At 51.8% G+C, this 18,469-nt stretch overlaps 1 protein-coding gene across 1 annotated transcript in view; it reads right to left on the bottom strand.

Moving 5' to 3' along the window:
* Positions 1–660: 660 nt before the first annotated feature.
* Positions 661–18,469, bottom strand: part of LOC140402824 (uncharacterized) — a 31,024-nt gene continuing 13,215 nt past the window's right edge. The window contains exons 2-3 of the mRNA XM_072490443.1: positions 9,597–10,229; positions 661–3,628 (exon numbers count right to left, since the gene is read on the bottom strand). Coding sequence (XP_072346544.1) covers positions 3,272–3,628; positions 9,597–10,229 — 990 coding nt within the window. The 3' untranslated portion in view covers positions 661–3,271. The remainder of the gene's footprint in view (positions 3,629–9,596; positions 10,230–18,469) is intronic.

The raw sequence follows: 18,469 nt of genomic DNA on the forward strand, positions 1-18,469 counted from the left end.
CAGGTTCGATTCCCGGCTTGGGTCACTGTCTGTGCGGAGTCTTCACCTTCTCCCCCTGTCGGCGTGAGTTTCCTCCGGATGCTCCGGTTTCCTCCCTAGGTCCAAAAGATGTGCAGGAGAGAGTTCCTATCGGGAGCAGATCCAGGACACGTTTGCTCAACATTTGGCAAAACGGCTGATTAACTTAAAAACCTCTCGCAGACGGCGAAACTACAGACAGACCTGGCTCCTCCCTTAAATTACAGCATCTGTGTCCCACTCACATTTCTTTTTTTTATAAACAAAACTGGGTGGGGGCAGTGTATCGGGGGTGGGGGTGGGATCTCAGGAAGGGGTCTGGTCCTGGAAGAGGGGGCGTGGTCCAGGGGTCGGGAATGTGGTCTAGGAGGAGGGGCGTGCTCTCCAGACAGGGGGCCTCTGGAGCGGGTGGGCTATCGGAGCAGGGGGCATGGTCTCGGGGGAGGGGGCGGGGTCTCTGGAGAGGGGGCGGGGTCTCAGGGAGGGGGCCAGGCCGCCGTGGTCCTTCCCCCCACCCCGCCCAAGTGTTATGGTTCCGGGTTTACAGAACCCCAAAGTGTTTCATGGAGTTCAACCGACCCACAACTTTTAATAGCACACGGCGTACTCTCCAGGTGTGATACAGCAGAAATGGACAACTGGTTTTTAAAACAAAATAATGTTTATTCTATGAACTCAAATTAACCTTTTAAAAACAAACATTGACTATCTTAACACCCATTACTTCAAAGATAACCCCAACAGACTACAACACTAAATAATCCTTCAAACTGTTCCTTTAAACATCCAAAAGACTTCAAACCTTCAAAAATAGGAGCACATTAGGTTACATTCAATATATTTATAGTCTTTGGATTGCAGGAATCAACAGACCAGCTCTGTGTTTCTTCATGCAGCTCACAGCAAAACACACAGACACTCCCAGCTGCCTTCTCAAACTGAAACTCAAAAAAGCAGAAGTGAGCTCGGCTTCCCCCCACCCTCTGACACCACTTCAGTAATATGATCAGCTCCATTTCTTAAAGGTACATTGCTTAAACATCCATTTCTTAAAGGTACCCTCACATGACACTGGACCCCCCACCCCCCCCCCCCCGGGGAGAATCGCGGCCATAGTGTTATTTACTGGAGGAACAATGCTGTTGGATATGTATATATATTTTTATTTCTAAAAACAGTAACTAGTGTAGAGTTACTCTTGTGTACTCTCGTTGCACTCCTGTGCCCCCTTGTAATTGTCATTTCCGCCCTGGGAAAAAGCCTCCAACTGTTCACCCTCTCTGTGCCCCTAATAATTTTATAAACTTCTATCAGGTTGCCCCTCAGCCTCCGTCTCTCTGGGGAAAACAACTTGTTTATTCAATCTCTCCTCATAGCTAATACCCTCCATGCCAGACAACATCCTGGTAAACCTTTTCTGCACTCTCTCCAAAGCCTCCACGTCCTTCTGGTAGTGGGGTGACCAGAATTGGACACCGTATTCTAAATGTGGCCAAACCAACATTCTATGTAGCATTATTTTTGAGCTTTTATACTCGATACCCCGTCCTATGAAGGCAAGCATGCCATAAGCTTTCTTTACCACCATTTCCACCTGTGCTGCCACTTTTAAGGATCTGTGGACCTGCACACCCAGATCGCTCTGTGTATCTATGGTCCTGATGGTTCTGCCATTTAATTTCTAGCTCCCATCTGAATTGGATCTACCAAAATGCATCACCTCGCATTTGTCCATGGTAAATTCCATCTGCCATTTCTCTGCCCAATTTTGCAGCCTCTCTATATCCTGTTGTATTCTCTGACAATCTTCATCACGAACCGCAACTCCTGCAATCTTAGTATCATCCGCAAACTTGCTGATTAGACCAGCTACATTTTCTTCCAAGTCATTTATATATATTACAAAGAGCAGAGGTTCCAGTACTGATCCCTGCGGAACACCACTAGTTACAGACCTCCATTCGGAAAAACACCCTTCCACTGCTACCCTCTGTCTTCCGTGGCCCAGCCAGTTCTGGATCCATCCAGCTAGTTCACCCCTGACCCCCATGTGATCTAATCTTTTGCACCAGGCTGCCATCAGGGATCTTATCAAATGCTTCACTAAAGTCCATGTAGACAACATCCACAGCCCTTCCCTCCTCAATCATTTTTGTCACCTCCTCAAAAAGACTCAATCAAATTGTTGAGACTTGCCCTCCCTCATACAGAAACATGCTAAATCGCTTCCAAATGTGCATGGATCCTACCTCCGAGAATCTTTTCCAACAATTTCACTATCGCTGATGTCAAGCTCGGCCTATAATTACCAGGATTATCCTTGCAACCCCCCTTAAATAACGGTACAACATTGGCTATCCTCCAATCTGCTGGGATCTCACCTGTGGCCAACGAGGGCACAAAGATTTCTGTTAGAGGCCCAGTCATTTCATCTCGTCTCTCAGAAATCTGGGATAGATGCCATCTGGCCCTGGGGATTTGTCTACCTTAATACTTTTTGACCCACCCAACACTTCCTCCCTCGTAATAACGACCTGTTCTAAAGTGTTTGCACATCCCTCTCAGACGCCGCCAGTCAGCATGTCCCTCTCCTTTGTGAATACCGATGCAAAATACTAATTCAGGACCTCACCTACTTCCTCTGGTTCTCCACATAATTTCCCTCCTTTGGCCTTGAGTGGACCAACTCTTTCTCTAGCTACCCTCTTGTTCCTAATATACATAGAAAATGCCTTGGGATTCTCCTTAATCCTGCCTGCCAAGGATGTTTAGTCACCCCTTTTTGCCCTCCTAATTCCCCGCTTGAGCTCTTTCATACTTTCCTTGTACTCCCCAAGTTCTTAGTTTTTAGTTGCCTGTATCTCACGTATGCATCTTTTTTCTTTTGACAATATTCTCAATTTCCCTGGTCATCCATGGTTCCCGAATCCTGCCTTTCCCGTCCTTCCTTTTCACCGGCACATGCCTGCCCTGCACTCCCATCAACTGCTCCTTAAGACTCCCACATGCCAAATGTGGGTTTACCCTCAAACAGCCTCTCTCAAACCACAGCCTCCAAATCCTGCCTCATCTGTTTGTAGTTAGCCTTCCCCCAATTTAGCGCCATAACCCTAGGACAACACTCGTCCTTTTCCATGAGTATCCGGGAGCTTACGGAATTGTGGTCACTGTTCTTGGAGGTAAACGATGTCAGCCTTAAGGCTTCTTAAGTGGGCGAAGACTCTGGATCTGTTCACTGGGCCGTTCAGTCCCCTTACGTTCCAGGTAACAATCCTGGTGGGGGGGTTTCTGATCCCCCCGGTCCTGCAGGATCACCCTGGTGGCCGGGCACTCGTTCTCCCTCCCTGACGTGCGTGCGGCCGTGCTTGCGGAGGTTGGAGGGGTCGACGAACCCCCGGCCGCAGTCGGGGCACTTCAGGGGCTTCTCCCCGGAGTGGGTGAGGAGGTGCAGCTTGAGCCGGTAGTTCCGGGTGAAGGTGCGGCCGCACTCGGAGCAGGTGAAAGTCCGGGGCCCCGGGGGCGAGGCAGGCCCGGCGTCCGGCCCAGGGGAGACCTGGCCAGGGAGGGGCAGCACGGAGTCCGGCTGGGTCACGTCAGGCGCCGGCATCTCCTGGAACAGAGAGGGGGTGACCATTACCAACATCCACGGGCTAAAACAAAAACAGAGACAAATATAGCCCCCCGACATGGCCGGCCGATAGCCGACTCCCCGAACGTTCAATCACCAGGCACACCACAACCCAGCCGAGCAGCGGTGCTACAGTAAAACCTGCAGCCCCGACAACCTCAAAGTGAGCTTTCCGTCCAAAAAGAAACTTATTGGGGCGGCACGGTCGGTCAGCAACGCTGCCTCACGGCGCCATGGACCCGGTTCGATTCCGGCCTCAGGTCACTGTCTGTGTGAGGTTTGCACGTTCTCCCCGCGTCTGCGTGGGTTCTCTGTCCGGGAGCTCCGGTATCCTCCCACAGTCCAAAGATGTGCAGGTTAGGTGGATTGGCCGTGCTAAACTGCCCCTTAGTGTCCAAAGATGTGGAGGTTAGGTGGATTGGCCGAGCTAAATTGTCCCTTAGTGTCCAAAGATGTTCGGGTTAGGTGGATTGGCCGTGCTAAATTGTCCCTTAGTGTCCAAAGATGTTCGGGTTAGGTGGATTGACCGTGCTATATTGTCCCTTAGTGTCCAAAGATGTGCAGGTTAGGTGGATTGGCCGTGCTAAATTGTCCCTTAGTGTCCAAAGATGTTCGGGTTAGGTGGATTGACCGTGCTATATTGTCCCTTAGTGTCCAAAGATGTGCAGGTTAGGTGGATTGGCTGTGCTAAATTGTCCCTTAGTGTCCAAAGATGTGCGGGTTGGGTGGATTGGCCGTGTTAAATTGTCCCTTAGTGTCCAAAGATGTGCAGGTTAGGTGGATTGGCCGGGCTAAATTGTCCCTTAGTGTCCAAAGATGTGCAGGTTAGGTGGATTGGCCGTGCTAAATTGTCCCTTAGTGTCCAAAGATGTGCAGGTTAGGTGGATTGGCCGTGTTAAATTGTCCCTTAGTGTCCAAAGATGTGCAGGTTAGGTGGATTGGCCGGGCTAAATTGTCCCTTAGTGTCCAAAGATGTGCAGGTTAGGTGGATTGGCCGTGCTAAATTGTCCCTCAGTGTCCAAAGATGTGCAGGTTAGGTGGATTGGCCGTGCTAAATTGTCCCTTAGTGTCCAAAGATGTACAGGTTAGGTGGATTGGCCGTGCTAAATTGTCCCTTAGTGTCCAAAGATGTGCCCGTATCGGCTCTTCGAAAGATTTGTTCAATTAGTTCCCCCCCAGCCCCATCTCCCTGTGAATTCTACCCTTTTGTGATTTCCGAGTAACTCTCCCACTCAACCTTTCTCCGCTCGAAGAACAATCCCATTGAATCGTCTCTCCTCACCCTCCTCCCTATCTCTGTAATCTTCTCCAGCCCGTACACCCCCTCCCTATCTGTAACCTCCTCCAGCCCCCATACCCCCTCCCTATCACTGTAACCTGCTCCAGACTCGACACCCCTCCCTATCTCTATAACCTCCTCCAGCCCCTACACCCCCTCCCTATCTCTGTAACCTCCTCCAGCCCCTACCACCTCCCTCTCTGTAACCTCCTCCAGCCACTACACACCCTCCCTATCTCTGCAACCCCTCCATCCCCTCCCTATCTCTGTAACCCTCTCCATCCCCTACCCCTCCCTATCTCTGTAACCTCCTGCGGCCCCGACACCCCCTCCCTATCTCTGTAACCTCCTCCACCCCCTACACCCCCTCCCTATCTCTGTAACCTCCTCCAGCCCCTACACCCCCTCCCTATCTCTGTAACCTCCTCCAACCCCTACACTCCCTCCCTATCTCTGTAACCTCCTGCAGCCCCTGCACCTCCTCCACCCCTACACCCCCTCCCTATCACTGTAACCTCCTCTAGCCCCGACACACCCTCCCTATCACTGTAACCCCCTCCAGCCCCTACACCCCCTCCCTATCTCTGTAACCTCCTCCAGCCCCTACACCCCCTTCCTATCTCTGTAACCTCCTCCAGCCCCTACACCCCCTCCCTATCTCTCTAACCTCCTCCAGCCCCTACACCCCTTCCCTGTCTCTGTAACCTCCTCCAGCCCCTACACCCCCTCCCTATCTCTGTAACCTCCTCCAGCTCTGGAATCCCTCCCTAAACCTCTCCACCTCTCTGCCAGTTTGTCTCGGTCTCTCTCTTCTCCTTTAACTCACTTTCGCCTCGTTGATGGGAGCCTTTGTCTTTTTGTCAAATTGTCTTTTGTGGCTTGGGGTGAGGTTTGAACCTGATAGTTCTGCTGTGGAGTCCCTTGGGCTATTGGTTACAGGCGATATAACGGGCAGCACGGTAGTGTAGTGGTTAGCACAGTTGCTTCACAGCTCGAGGGTCCCAGGTTCGATTCCCGGCTTGGGTCACTGTCTGTGCGGAGTCTGCACATCCTCCCCGTGTCTGCGTGGGTTTCCTCCGGGTGCTCCGGTTTCCTCCCACAAGTCCAAAGATGTGCGGGTTAGGTGGATTGGCCATGATAAATTGTTCTTAGTGTCCAAAATTGCCCTTAGTGTTGGGTGGGGTTACTGGGTTATGGGGATAGGGTGGAGGTGTGGGCTTGGGCAGGGTGCTCTTTCCAAGAGCAGGTGCAGACTCGATGGGCCGAATGGCCTCCTGACTGCTCTGTAAATTCTATGATTCAATGATATATAAACAGTGTCTGATTGGGTCAAGCACACCACCCATACAATCATAGAAAGGTTATAGCACAGGAGGAAGCCATTCAGCCCATCTTCCCCATGCCAGCCCGAGGGCACCCAGGTGTCCTTTCTAATCCCACCTTCCTGCTCCCGGTCCGCAGCCCTGGAGCTTACAGCACTCAAGGTGCGGATCCAGGTACTTTTTAAAAGACGTTAGGGTCAGCAAATCATGTCCACATGTTTTGGGCAAGCCCGAAGCTCAGAGGGTTTTTGGCAGGGTTTTGCGACGGCGATGGCCACGGTGCTAAAAACACGGGTGGTGCCGAGTCCGGAGGTGGCGATCCTTGGAGTGTCGGAAGATCCGGGAGTTCAGGAGTCGGAAGAGGCCGACGTCTTGGCCTTTGCCTCCCTGGCAGCCCGGAGATGGATCTTGTTATTGTGGGAGAGACTCAAAGCCCCCGAGTGTAGAGACCTGGGTTTCTCGGTCTCGAGAACATAACGGTCACCTTAAGAGGGTCAATGTCAGGGTTCTCCCGGAGGGGGCAGCCGTTCGTCGACTTTCTCGGGGAATATTACAATGTCGGCAGATGCAGTATTCTGAAGGGCGTGGGGGGGGGGCGGATTGTTGTACGGTTGAGGTGCGTGAAGATTGGGCTGGGGGGGGGCGGGGGGGAATGTTTATTTTACCATGTTAAAATTATTTTTGCTACTGTTATAAAAAATTTCAAATACCTCAATAAAATATTATATATAAAAGAAAAAGACTGTCGGGAAGCTGCCTCCACCACCAACGCGGGCAGAGAATTCGAGACCCCACTCCCCTCTGCGCAAAAATGTTCTTCCTCACGTCCCCTCCACACCTTCTGCCTCTTATCCTGAATCTGTGTCCCCTGGTTCTAGAATTCTCCACCGGGGGAAACAATTTTACCCTGAGCACTCTATCTCTTCCCCTCATAATTGTGTCCACCTCAATTAAGTCACCCCCTCAGCCTTCTTGGTTCCCAGGAAAATAACCCCAACCTTTTGGGCTGTGCGTCCCAAGTCCAACGCCCACCGCAGTCACTCTGCCCCGGGGTTGGGAGAACAAAGAACAAAGAAAAGTACAGCACAGGAACAGGCCCTTCGGCCCTCCAAGCCCGTGCCGACCATGCTGCCCGACTAAACTACAATCTTCTACATTTCCTGGGTCCGTATCCCCCTATTCCCATCCTATTCATGTATTTGTCAAGATGCCCCTTAAATGTCCCTATCGTCCCTGCTTCCACTACCTCCTCCGGTAGCGAGTTCCAGGCACCCACTACCCTCTGTGTAAAAAACCTGCCTCGTACATCTACTCTAAACCTTGCCCCTCTCACCTTAAACCTATGCCCCCTAGTAATTGACCCCTCTACCCTGGGGAAAAGCCTCTGACTATCCACTCTGTCTATGCCCCTCATAATTTTGTAGACCTCTATCAGGTCGCCCCTCAACCTCCGTCGTTCCAGTGAGAACAAACCGAGTTTATTCAACCGCTCCTCAGAGCTAATGCCCTCCATACCAGGCAACATCCTGGTAAATCTCTTCTGCACCCTCTCTAAAGCCTCCACATCCTTCTGGTAGTGTGGTGACCAGAATTGAACACTATGCTCCAAGTGTGGCCTAACTAAGGTTCTATACAGCTGCAACATGACTTGCCAATTCTTATACTCAATGCCCCGGCCAATGAAGGCAAGCATGTCGGACTGTTTCCACGCTGGGGATTCGGAGAGGCCGCAGCATTCGGGCTCGTGTGAAATTATCACCTTCCTAGCCCAATACTTATAGGTGTGGTTAAGGCTTCAAGTCAAAAAAACTACTGAAGGCACCAAAAAACCCACGGACACATTTAGAAGAGTCACACAGGCACAAAACTGTTTCTCTCTCCACAGATCTTGTCAGATTTGTTGTATCTTTCCAGCATTTTCTGTTTCCATTACGCGTCTAATGATCTTTTCTGCTGATTGTTTTTTATAAACCCTGATTTTGGACATTAGAAATTTCAGTTACTGAAAAAAAAAAGTTTTTTTTTTAAATGAGAGCAATTTTGGAGTCATTCGTTTGGTAAGGGGTGGGAGCCATGTCACTACAATAGTATTCAGTGACACACAGTGTTACGGGAAAGACAAAACATTTCACCCCATTGGAAGACCTACTTGAATGTCACTTGCAGGGGTCGTGAACAGAAACAAAATGTCGACACTGTCATAAGGAGGTTTCCCAGAGGAGCTGGTGTCTAACGGACGATGAACTCCAGATTCTACAGATAATTGAAATCTCGACCAGTTCTGTCGAACGAGACATTTCTCTCTTTTCCGTGATTGGCAAACACTTTGTGAGGTTTGCCGTTGGGGGGGGGGGGGGGGGGGGTGTGTACACGGTGGGTTGCCTTCCCTGCTCGCGCCCCCTCTGCCCGAGGGCCTGAACTGGGCGGTGGCCTCACGTGTAGCAGGTGGGGCACTGAAACATCAGGTCTCTAGCCTTGGGGTCCCAACAGCAGTCTGTCGGCACGTCACTCTCCTGCTGTTAGGTCCCTGGGCTCTGTGACCCCCAAGCAGAGGTCCCCCAGGGCAGGGCTCGGGGGGGGGGGGGGGGGGGGTGCCGATCCCACTGGATAAGGGTGGACTCTTCAATCGAGCAAATAAAATCTCTTTAAGCGTCTCCTATTGGTAAAAACTCGAACAAAGGAATCTCTTCCCGAACACGACGATGATGGCGAGACTGGATCTTCCCTCTGACTACAAGGCTCCTTAATGAAGCCTCTATAATCCCAGATCTATCTTCAACGAAGGTGGCAGCTGCGGAAAGCTTTCGGATCAGATTTTTCTTAGCCTGTTAATGTGGGCGTCGCCGGCTGGGCCGGCATTTGATGCCCAGCCCTAATCACCCCTTGAGGAGGTGGTGGGTGAGCCGCCATCCTGAACCCGCTGCAGTCCCCGTGTGGTGTAGGTACACCCACAGTGCTGTTAGGGAGGGAGTTCCGGGATTCCGACCCGGCGACAGTGAAGGAACGGCCGATGTATTCCCGAGTCGGGATGGCGAGCGGCTCGGAGGGGGAACTTGCAGGCGGGGGTGTTCCCCGTGTGTCTGCTGCCCCCCTCGCCCGTCTAGATGGTACAGGTGGCGGGTTTGGAAGGTGCTGTCGAAGGAGCCTCGGCGAATTGCGTCTGGTAGACGGTAGTGTTCCCCTGCCACTCGCTACCCTCGTCCTGTCGGGTAGCGGGAGGTGCAATAAAACGACTTGGTGCATTTCAGGGGGGGGGGGGGCGACTCCCCTGCTAATGATACCCCTCCCACCCTGCCCGGAATCAGTGCCCAAACACCAGGGGTCAAAGGACCGCCAACGCCTCACTTACCCCGTCTTGGCTGCTGCCGGCCTCTGCTGCGTGGATCCTCCTGTGCTTGCGGAGGCTGGACGGGTTGCTGAAGCCCTTGGGGCAGGCGGGGCAGCGGAAGGGCTTCTCGCCCATGTGCGTGCCCTTGTGGTTGCGGAGGCTGGACGGGTCGATGAATCCCTTGCCGCAGACGGGGCAGCGGAAGGGCTTCTCGCCGGTGTGGGTGCGTTCGTGCTTGCGTAGGTTGCACTGCTTGTTGAAGTCCGTGCCGCAGACGGCGCAGCGGAAGGGCTTCTCGCCGGTGTGGGTGCGCTGGTGGGCCACCAGGGTGGAGGACTGGCTGAACTCCTTGCCGCACGCGGGGCACTTGAAGGGCTTCTCGCCGGTGTGGGTGCGCTGGTGCTTGCGCAGGTTGGACGAGTTGCTGAAGCCTTTGCCGCACTCGGCGCAGGTCATGGGCCGCTCGCCCGTGTGGACCCGCAGGTGGAGCTTCAGCCGCGAGTTCTGGTCAAAGCCCTTGCCACACTCGGGGCAGCGGAAGCGTTTCGGGCCCTCCGACGGCTCCGGCCACCAGGGGCGCTGCGGCCTCCACTCCGCGCCGGCCTGGCCCGTGTCCGGCTCCTGCGAATTCGCTGCTCGATCCATCAGCCTCTCCTGTAAGAGAGAGCTCACAGTTACAACCTGTTACGGGTGGGGGGGGGTCTCGCTCACACTGCCTGTCCACAGAATACACCGAGACTCCATTAAGATCGAGATGCCAGCCCCTCCCATAGGAGCAGAATCAGGCCATTCGGCCCATCGAGTCTGCTCTGCCACTCAATCACAGCTGATGGAACCAGCATTGCACAGATAAGCCAAGGGGACTACAGACCATTGAGTCTCACGTCAGGGGTGGAGAAACTTCTGAAGGAGAGAACCTATCTCCGCTTGGAGAGGCAAGGTTTGATCAGGAGTAGTCAGCATGGCTTTATCAGAGGGAGGTCATGCCCAACAAATTTGATTGAATTATTTGAGGATATTATCAGGTGTGCAGATGAGGATAATGCGGTGGATGTAGTTTATATGGATTTCAGCAAAGCCTTTGACAAGGTTCCACATGGGAGACTTATAAGAGAGGCAAATACACATGGGATACAGGGTAACTTGATAAGGTGGATTTAAAATTGGATTAGCCGTAGGAGACAGAGGGTGATGACAGGCGGCTGCGTTAGTGTCTGGAAGCCAGTGACCAGTGGGGTACCCCAGGGATCTGTGCTGGGCCCCCTCTTGTTTGTCATTTATACAAACAACATCGATGACCATGTGGGGAGTAGGATCAGTAAGTTTGCGGATGACACAAAGATTGTCCGGGTGGTTAACAGTGAGGTGAGGGTCTTGGGTCACAGGAAGATACAGACGAGATGGTCAAATGGGCAGGAAAATGGAGATGGAATCAACCCTGAAAAGTGGGAGGTGATCAATTTTGGAAGGAGTAATTTGACAAGGAAGCATTCAACGAATGGCCTGACACTGGGAAGTTCCGAGGAACAAAGGGACCTTGGCGTGTTTGTCCCTAGATCTCTGAAGGCAGAGGGCAGGCTAATAGGCTGGTGAAAAAGGGACACTCGCTTTTATCAATCGAGGCAGAGATTACAAAAGCAGGGCGGTGACGTTGGAGTTGTGTAGAACTTTGGTGATGCCACAGCTGGAGTACTGTGTGTAATTCTCGTCGCCACATTATAGAACTTAGAACAGTCCAGGCCCTTCGGCCCACGATGTTGTGCCGACCATTTATCCTAATCTAAGATCAACCTAACCTACACCCCTTCAATTCGTTGCTGTCCATGTGCCTGACCAAGAGTCGCTTAAATGCACCAACCTTTGTGCCATCGACAAACTCGCTCACCCACCCTTCCACTTCCTCATCCAAGTCATTTATAAAAAACACAAAGGGCAGAGGTCCCAGAACAGAATCCTGCGAGACACCATTGGTCACCGACCTCCAGGCGGAATATTTTCCATCCACTACCACTCGCTGTTTTCTTTCGGCCAGCCAATTCTGTATCCAGACAGCCAAATTTCCCTGTATCCCATGCCCCCTAACTTTCTGAATGAGCCTACCATGGGGAACCTTATCAAATGCCTTACTGAAATCCATATACACCACATCCACTGCCCGGCCTTCGTCAATGTGTCTCGTAAGATGTGCAGGTTAGGTGGATTGGCCGTGCTAAATTGTCCCTTAGTGTCCAAAGATGTGCGGGTTAGGTGGATTGGCCGTGCTAAATTGTCCCTTAGTGTCCAAAGATGTGCGGGTTAGGTGGATTGGCCGTGCTAAATTGTCCCTTAGTGTCCAAAGATGTGCAGGTTAGGTGGATTGGCCGTGCTAAATTGTCCCTTAGTGTCCAAAGATGTGCAGGTTAGGTGGATTGGCCGTGTTAAATTGTCCCTTAGTGTCCAAAGATGTGCAGGTTAGGTGGATTGGCCGTGTTAAATTGTCCCTTAGTGTCCAAAGATGTGCGGGTTAGGTGGATTGGCCATGCTAAATTGTCCCTTAATGTCCAAAGATGTGCAGGTTAGGTGGATTGGCCATGTTAAATTGTCCCTTAGTGTCCAAAGATGTGCGGGTTAGGTGGATTGGCCGTGCTAAATTGTCCCTTAGTGTCCAAAGATGTGCAGGTTAGGTGGATTGGCCGTGTTAAATTGTCCCTTAGTGTCCAAAGATGTGCGGGTTAGGTGGATTGGCCGTGTTAAATTGTCCCTTAGTGTCCAAAGATGTGCAGGTTAGGTGGATTGGCCGTGTTAAATTGTCCCTTAGTGTCCAAAGAGGTGTGGGTTAGGTGGATTGGCCGTGTTAAATTGTCCCTTAGTGTCCAAAGATGTGCAGGTTAGGTGGATTGGCCGTGTTAAATTGTCCCTTAGTGTCCAAAGATGTGCAGGTTAGGTGGATTGGCCATGTTAAATTGTCCCTTAGTGTCCAAAGATGTGCGGGTTAGGTGGATTGGCCGTGCTAAATTGTCCCTTAGTGTCCAAAGATGTGCAGGTTAGGTGGATTGGCCGTGTTAAATTGTCCCTTAGTGTCCAAAGATGTGCGGGTTAGGTGGATTGGCCGTGTTAAATTGTCCCTTAGTGTCCAAAGATGTGCAGGTTAGGTGGATTGGCCGTGTTAAATTGTCCCTTAGTGTCCAAAGATGTGCGGGTTAGGTGGATTGGCCGTGTTAAATTGTCCCTTAGTGTCCAAAGATGTGCAGGTTAGGTGGATTGGCCGTGTTAAATTGTCCCTTAGTGTCCAAAGATGTGCAGGTTAGGTGGATTGGCCGTGCTAAATTGTCCCTTAGTGTCCAAAGATGTGCAGGTTAGGTGGATTGGCCGTGTTAAATTGTCCCTTAGTGTCCAAAGATGTGCGGGTTAGGTGGATTGGCCGTGTTAAATTGTCCCTTAGTGTCCAAAGATGTGCAGGTTAGGTGGATTGGCCGTGTTAAATTGTCCCTTAGTGTCCAAAGATGTGCAGGTTAGGTGGATTGGCCGTGCTAAATTGTCCCTTAGTGTCCAAAGATGTGCAGGTTAGGTGGATTGGCCGTGTTAAATTGTCCCTTAGTGTCCAAAGATGTGCAGGTTAGGTGGATTGGCCATGCTAAATTGTCCCTTAGTGTCCAAAGATGTGCGGGTTAGGTGGATTGGCCGTGCTAAATTGTCCCTTAGTGTCCAAAGATGTGCGGGTTAGGTGGATTGGCCGTGCTAAATTGTCCCTTAGTGTCCAAAGATGTGCGGGTTAGGTGGATTGGCCGTGCTAAATTGTCCCTTAGTGTCCAAAGATGTGCAGCTTAGGTGGATTGGCCGTGCTAAACTTTCCCTTAATGTCCAAAGATGTGCAGGTTAGGTGGATTGGCCGTGTTAAATTGTCCCTTAGTGTCCAAAGATGTGCAGGTTAGGTGGATTGGCCGTGTTAAATTGTCCCTTAGTGTCCAAAGATGTACAGGTTAGGTGGATTGGCCGTGCTAAATTGTCCCTTAGTGTCCAAAGATGTGCAGGTTAGGTGGATTGGCCGTGTTAAATTGTCCCTTAGTGTCCAAAGATGTACAGGTTAGGTGGATTGGCCGTGTTAAATTGTCCCTTCGCGTCCAAAGATGTGCAGGTTAGGTGGATTGGCCGTGCTAAATTGTCCCTTAGTGTCCAAAGATGTGCGGGTTAGGTGGATTGGCCGTGCTAAATTGTCCCTTAGTGTCCAAAGATGTGCAGGTTAGGTGGATTGGCCGTGCTAAATTGTCCTTCAGTGTCCAAAGATGTGCGGGTTAGGTGGATTGGCCGTGCGAAATTGTCCCTTAGTGTCCAAAGATGTGCAGGTTAGGTGGATTGACCGTGCTAAATTGTCCCTTAGTGTCCAAAGATGTGCGGGTTAGGTGGATTGGCCGTGCTAAATTGTCCCTTAGTGTCCAAAGATGTGCAGGTTGGGTGGATTGGCCGTGCTAAATTGTCCTTCAGTGTCCAAAGATGTGCGGGTTAGGTGGATTTGCCGTGCTAAATTGTCCCTTAGTGTCCAAAGATGTTCGGGTTAGGTGGATTGGCCGTGTTAAATTGTCCCTTAGTGTCCAAAGATGTGCAGGTTAGGTGGATTGGCCGGGCTAAACTGTCCCTTAGTGTCCAAAGATGTGCAGGTTAGGTGGGTTGGCCGTGCTAAATTGTCCCTTAGTGTCCAAAGATGTACAGGTTAGGTGGATTGGCCGTGCTAAATTGTCCCTTAGTGTCCAAAGATGTGCAGGTTAGGTGGATTGGCCGTGCTAAATTGTCCCTCAGTGTCCAAAGATGTGCAGGTTAGGTGGATTGGCCGTGCTAAATTGTCCCTTAGTGTCCAAAAATGTGCAGGTTAGGTGGATTGGCCGTGCTAAATTGTCCCTTAGTGTCCAAAGATGTACAGGTTAGGTGGATTGGCCGTGCTAAATTGTCCCTTAGTGTCCAAAGATGTGCAGGTTAGGTGGATTGGCCGTGCTAAATTGTCCCTTAGTGTCCAAAGATGTGCAGGTTAGGTGGATTGGCCGTGCTAAATTGTCCCTTAGTGTCCAAAGATGTACAGGTTAGGTGGATTGGCTGTGCTAAATTGTCCCTTAGTGTCCAAAGATGTGCAGGTTAGGTGGATTGGCCGTGCTAAATTGTCCCTTAGTGTCCAAAGATGTGCAGGTTAGGTGGATTGGCCGTGCTAAATTGTCCCTTAGTGTCCAAAGATGTGCAGGTTAGGTGGATTGGCCGTGTTAAATTGCCCCTTAGTGTCCAAAGATGTGCAGGTTAGGTGGATTGACCGTGCTAAATTGTCCCTTAGTGCTTCCGGAGGCGGCTATGAAGGAGTAAGTCGCACATTCGGTGGCTCCTGCTCTGGTCGGACTTTTGGACCTGTCTCCCCGATCTTTTAACGGACTTGACTTGTAGAACGGATGTTAGTGGCAATTCTCTACTGAATTCCCACTTCGGTGCATGGAGAAAAATACTAGAAGTGTTCGTAAGGGCAGAAACAAAAAGACAGAGAAGACTTGGGCTGTAGTTGCAACAGGGGACAGCATGGCGGAGGGTCGGACCTCTGGCTTGTCGACCCAGCAGTCTATGGAGCAGCTGATGCAAGTCATTCAGGAAGGCTTTGCTACGCAGAAACGGGACTGCTTGGACCCGATAAAAGCGTCGATTGAGCAGTTGGAGCTCAGGTTGGAAGTCCAGGACCGGGCGATCCACAAGGTGGAGAAGGGGCCGGCTGAGCAGGAGGAGCATCAGACTGCGGTGGAGCTGGAGGTGGGGATGCTGTGAGACCAGCAGAAGAAGCTCCTGCAGAAGGTGGAGGTCCTAGAGAATAGGTCCCACCGGCAGAACCTAAGAATTGTCGGGCTCCCGGAGGGGTCCGAAGGAACGGACGCTGGGGCATGCATCGCGGACATGTTTGAGAAGCTGCTGGGGGAGGGGGCATTCTCCCGGCCCTTGGAGGTGGACAGGGCTCACAGAGCACTCGCGAGAAAGTCGCGAATGGGAGACCCCCCCCACCCCCACCCCCACCCCCACCCCGAGGGCTATGGTGGTGAGATTCCACAGGGTCTCGGATAAGGAGCGTATTCTGCAGTGGGCAGACACGGAGCTGTAAGTGGGACAATAGCATCCTGCGGGTTTACCAAGACCTGAGCGTGGAGGTGGCCAGGAGGAGAGCCGGCTTCAACCCGATCAGGGCGATCCGTTTCAAGAAAAAGGTGAAGTTTGGACTGTTATACCCAGCCCGTCTCTGGGTCACGCATGAGGATCAGCACTTTCGAGTCGCCTGAGGACGCGTTGGACTTTGCAAGATAGGGCTGACGAAGGACTGAGACCTTTTGAATTTGGCTGCAACGTTCGTGTTTCTGTTTTTGTAAAATGTTTTTCGTTTTGCTTGGAACCAGCAGTAGAAGCGGAGTGAGTTTAGGTTTTCATTTGCACTGTTGGGGGATGGAGGTGTGCTAGTTTTTGGTGTTTTCTGTTGGGCAATTGTGTGGGGATTGTTTGATGTTGGAGTTTGTTTGGGGGGGGGAGGGAACAATAGGTGGGAGACTATCTGGCGCCGGGGATGGGGGCCACCAAGGTAGCTGGGCGGGCTAGCTCACGGACACGCAGTGGGGATTGTGCACATGTTTGGTTTGAGAAAGGGATTGGGTTACAGAGTGTTGTTACTGGGGGGGGGGGGGAATGTTCTGCTGGCGAGGGAGGGACTTGGGCTGAGGGACAGAGAGGAGGTCGGGGGCTTGATGGGGGCGGGCCGGTCGTGGCGCGGATCACGGGCTGGTGGAGGGCCTAAAAATGGGGATGACGGATCGGCGGAGCGGGGGGGGGGGGGGGGGGGCAGGCAATGAGCCCCCCAACTCGGCTGATCACCTGGAATGTTCGAGGGTTAAATGGGCCGGTCAAAAGGGCACGTGTGTTCGTGCATCTTAGGGGACTGAAGGCGGACGTGGTAATGTTGCAGGAGACGCACCTTAGAGAAACTGACCAGATTAGATTGAGGAAAGGCTGGGTCAGTCAGGTCTTTCACTCGGGACTGGATTCAAAGACTAGAGGGGTCGCGATCCTGATCAATAAGCGGGTGGTGTTTGAAGTGGGTAGAATAGTCTCGGATGTGAGAGATCAGTACATTATGGTCAGTGGGAAACAGGAGGGGTGCAGGTGATATTAGTAAATGTGTGCGTGCCAAATTGGGATGATGTGGAGTTTATAAAGAGGATCCTGGGGAAGATACCGGACCTGGACTCGCACAGGTCGGTCATGGGAGGGGACTTTAACAAAGTTATTGACCCTGGCTTGGACCGGTCAAACTCGAAAACGGGCAGGGTGCCAGCAAGGGCAAAGGAACTGAGGGGATTCGTGGAGCAGATGGGGGGCTGGATCCATGGAGATTTGGGCAGCCGAGGGTGAAGGAGTTCTCCTTCTACTCACACGTGCATAAAGTGTACTCCCGGATTGATTTCTTTACTTTGAGCAGGGCCTTACTGGCTGGGGTGGTGGACACGGGGTACTCGGCGATCACAATCTCAGACCATGCTCCACACTGGGTTAATCTGCAGGTTAGTAAAGACAGTAACCAGCGCCCGCACTGGTGGTTAGATGTGGGACTTTTGGCGGACGAAGGGGTGTGCGAGCAGCTGAGGAAATGCATTCAGAACTACCTGCAGGTCAATGATACGGATGAACCTTCGGCAGCGGTGGTTTGGGAAGCACTGAAGGCGGTGGTAAGGGGGGACCTGATCTCGATCCGGGCTCATAGGGAGAAGGTGGACAGGGCAGAGACGGACAGACTGGTGAAGGAGATATTACCGATCGATAGGAGGTAAGCGGATACCCCAGAGGCAGGGCTCCTGAAGGAACGGCGGAGACTGCAGGCGGAGTTTAGCTTGTTGACCACAGGGAGGGCAGTGGAGCAGCTGAGAAAGGCGAGGGGGGCGATCTATGGGCATGGGGAGAAGGCCAGCAGAATGCTTGCACAGCAGCTTAGGAAGAGGGAGGCAGCTAGGGAGATAGGGAAAGTAAAGGACGGAGATGGGAACCTGGTTGGAGATTCAGTAAGGCGTTTAATTTTTATAGCAGGCTGTACAGGTCGGAACCCCCTACACGGCTGGAGGGGATGAGGCGCTTCTTGGAGGGGCTGAATTTCCCAACGGTGGACGGAGAGCGGGTAGAAGGGCTGGGGGCCCCAATTGGGTTGGAAGAGATAGTAGAGGGCTTGAAGGCCATGCAGGCGGGTAAGGGCCCCGGGGCTGGACGGATACCCAGTGGAGTTCTATAAAAAGTTATCTGGGATATTGGGGCCGGTGTTGATGAGGATGTTCAATGAGGCAAGGGAAAGAGGGGTGCTGCCCCCGACGATGTCACAGGCAATGATTTCGCTGATTCTTAAGCGGGACAAGAACCTGGAACAGTGTGGATTCTACAGGCCAATCTCCCTGTTGAATGTAGATGCCAGGTTGCTTGTCCTCCAGGATTGAGGATTGTGTTCCGGACGGCTTTGCGCAGGTCAAAGAGACACAGCCTGAGTGAGACACATCCAGAGTGGGAATTTGGAACTTGGTAATTTGGTGCAGTGAGGTAATTCGGTGCAGTGTGGGAGAAGGTGCTTTTCCCTACTGTTTTGTTCTCTCTCTTTCTTCTGGCCTGTAACTTTTAATCAGCAGGGAGAGAACCTGAGAGCATCTGAGACCCTCGGAAGGTAAGTAAGTGATTTTTACTCATTTTTACTTTTATTACCTTTTCAAATTGTGTGTGGGGGGGGGGGGGGGGCGGAAACTGAAGTGACATCACAGAAAAGCGGCAACCTGATTGGCTGGTTGGGAATCTACACTAAATTTAAAAAATTAAGCATTGGTAAACTAATTAAACATAATTAGTTAATTATAATTTAGAGGGGTATCGAAGCCAGAAAT

This window comes from Scyliorhinus torazame, chromosome 26 (genome assembly GCF_047496885.1).
Source record: "Scyliorhinus torazame isolate Kashiwa2021f chromosome 26, sScyTor2.1, whole genome shotgun sequence".
Lineage (NCBI taxonomy): Eukaryota > Metazoa > Chordata > Chondrichthyes > Carcharhiniformes > Scyliorhinidae > Scyliorhinus > Scyliorhinus torazame.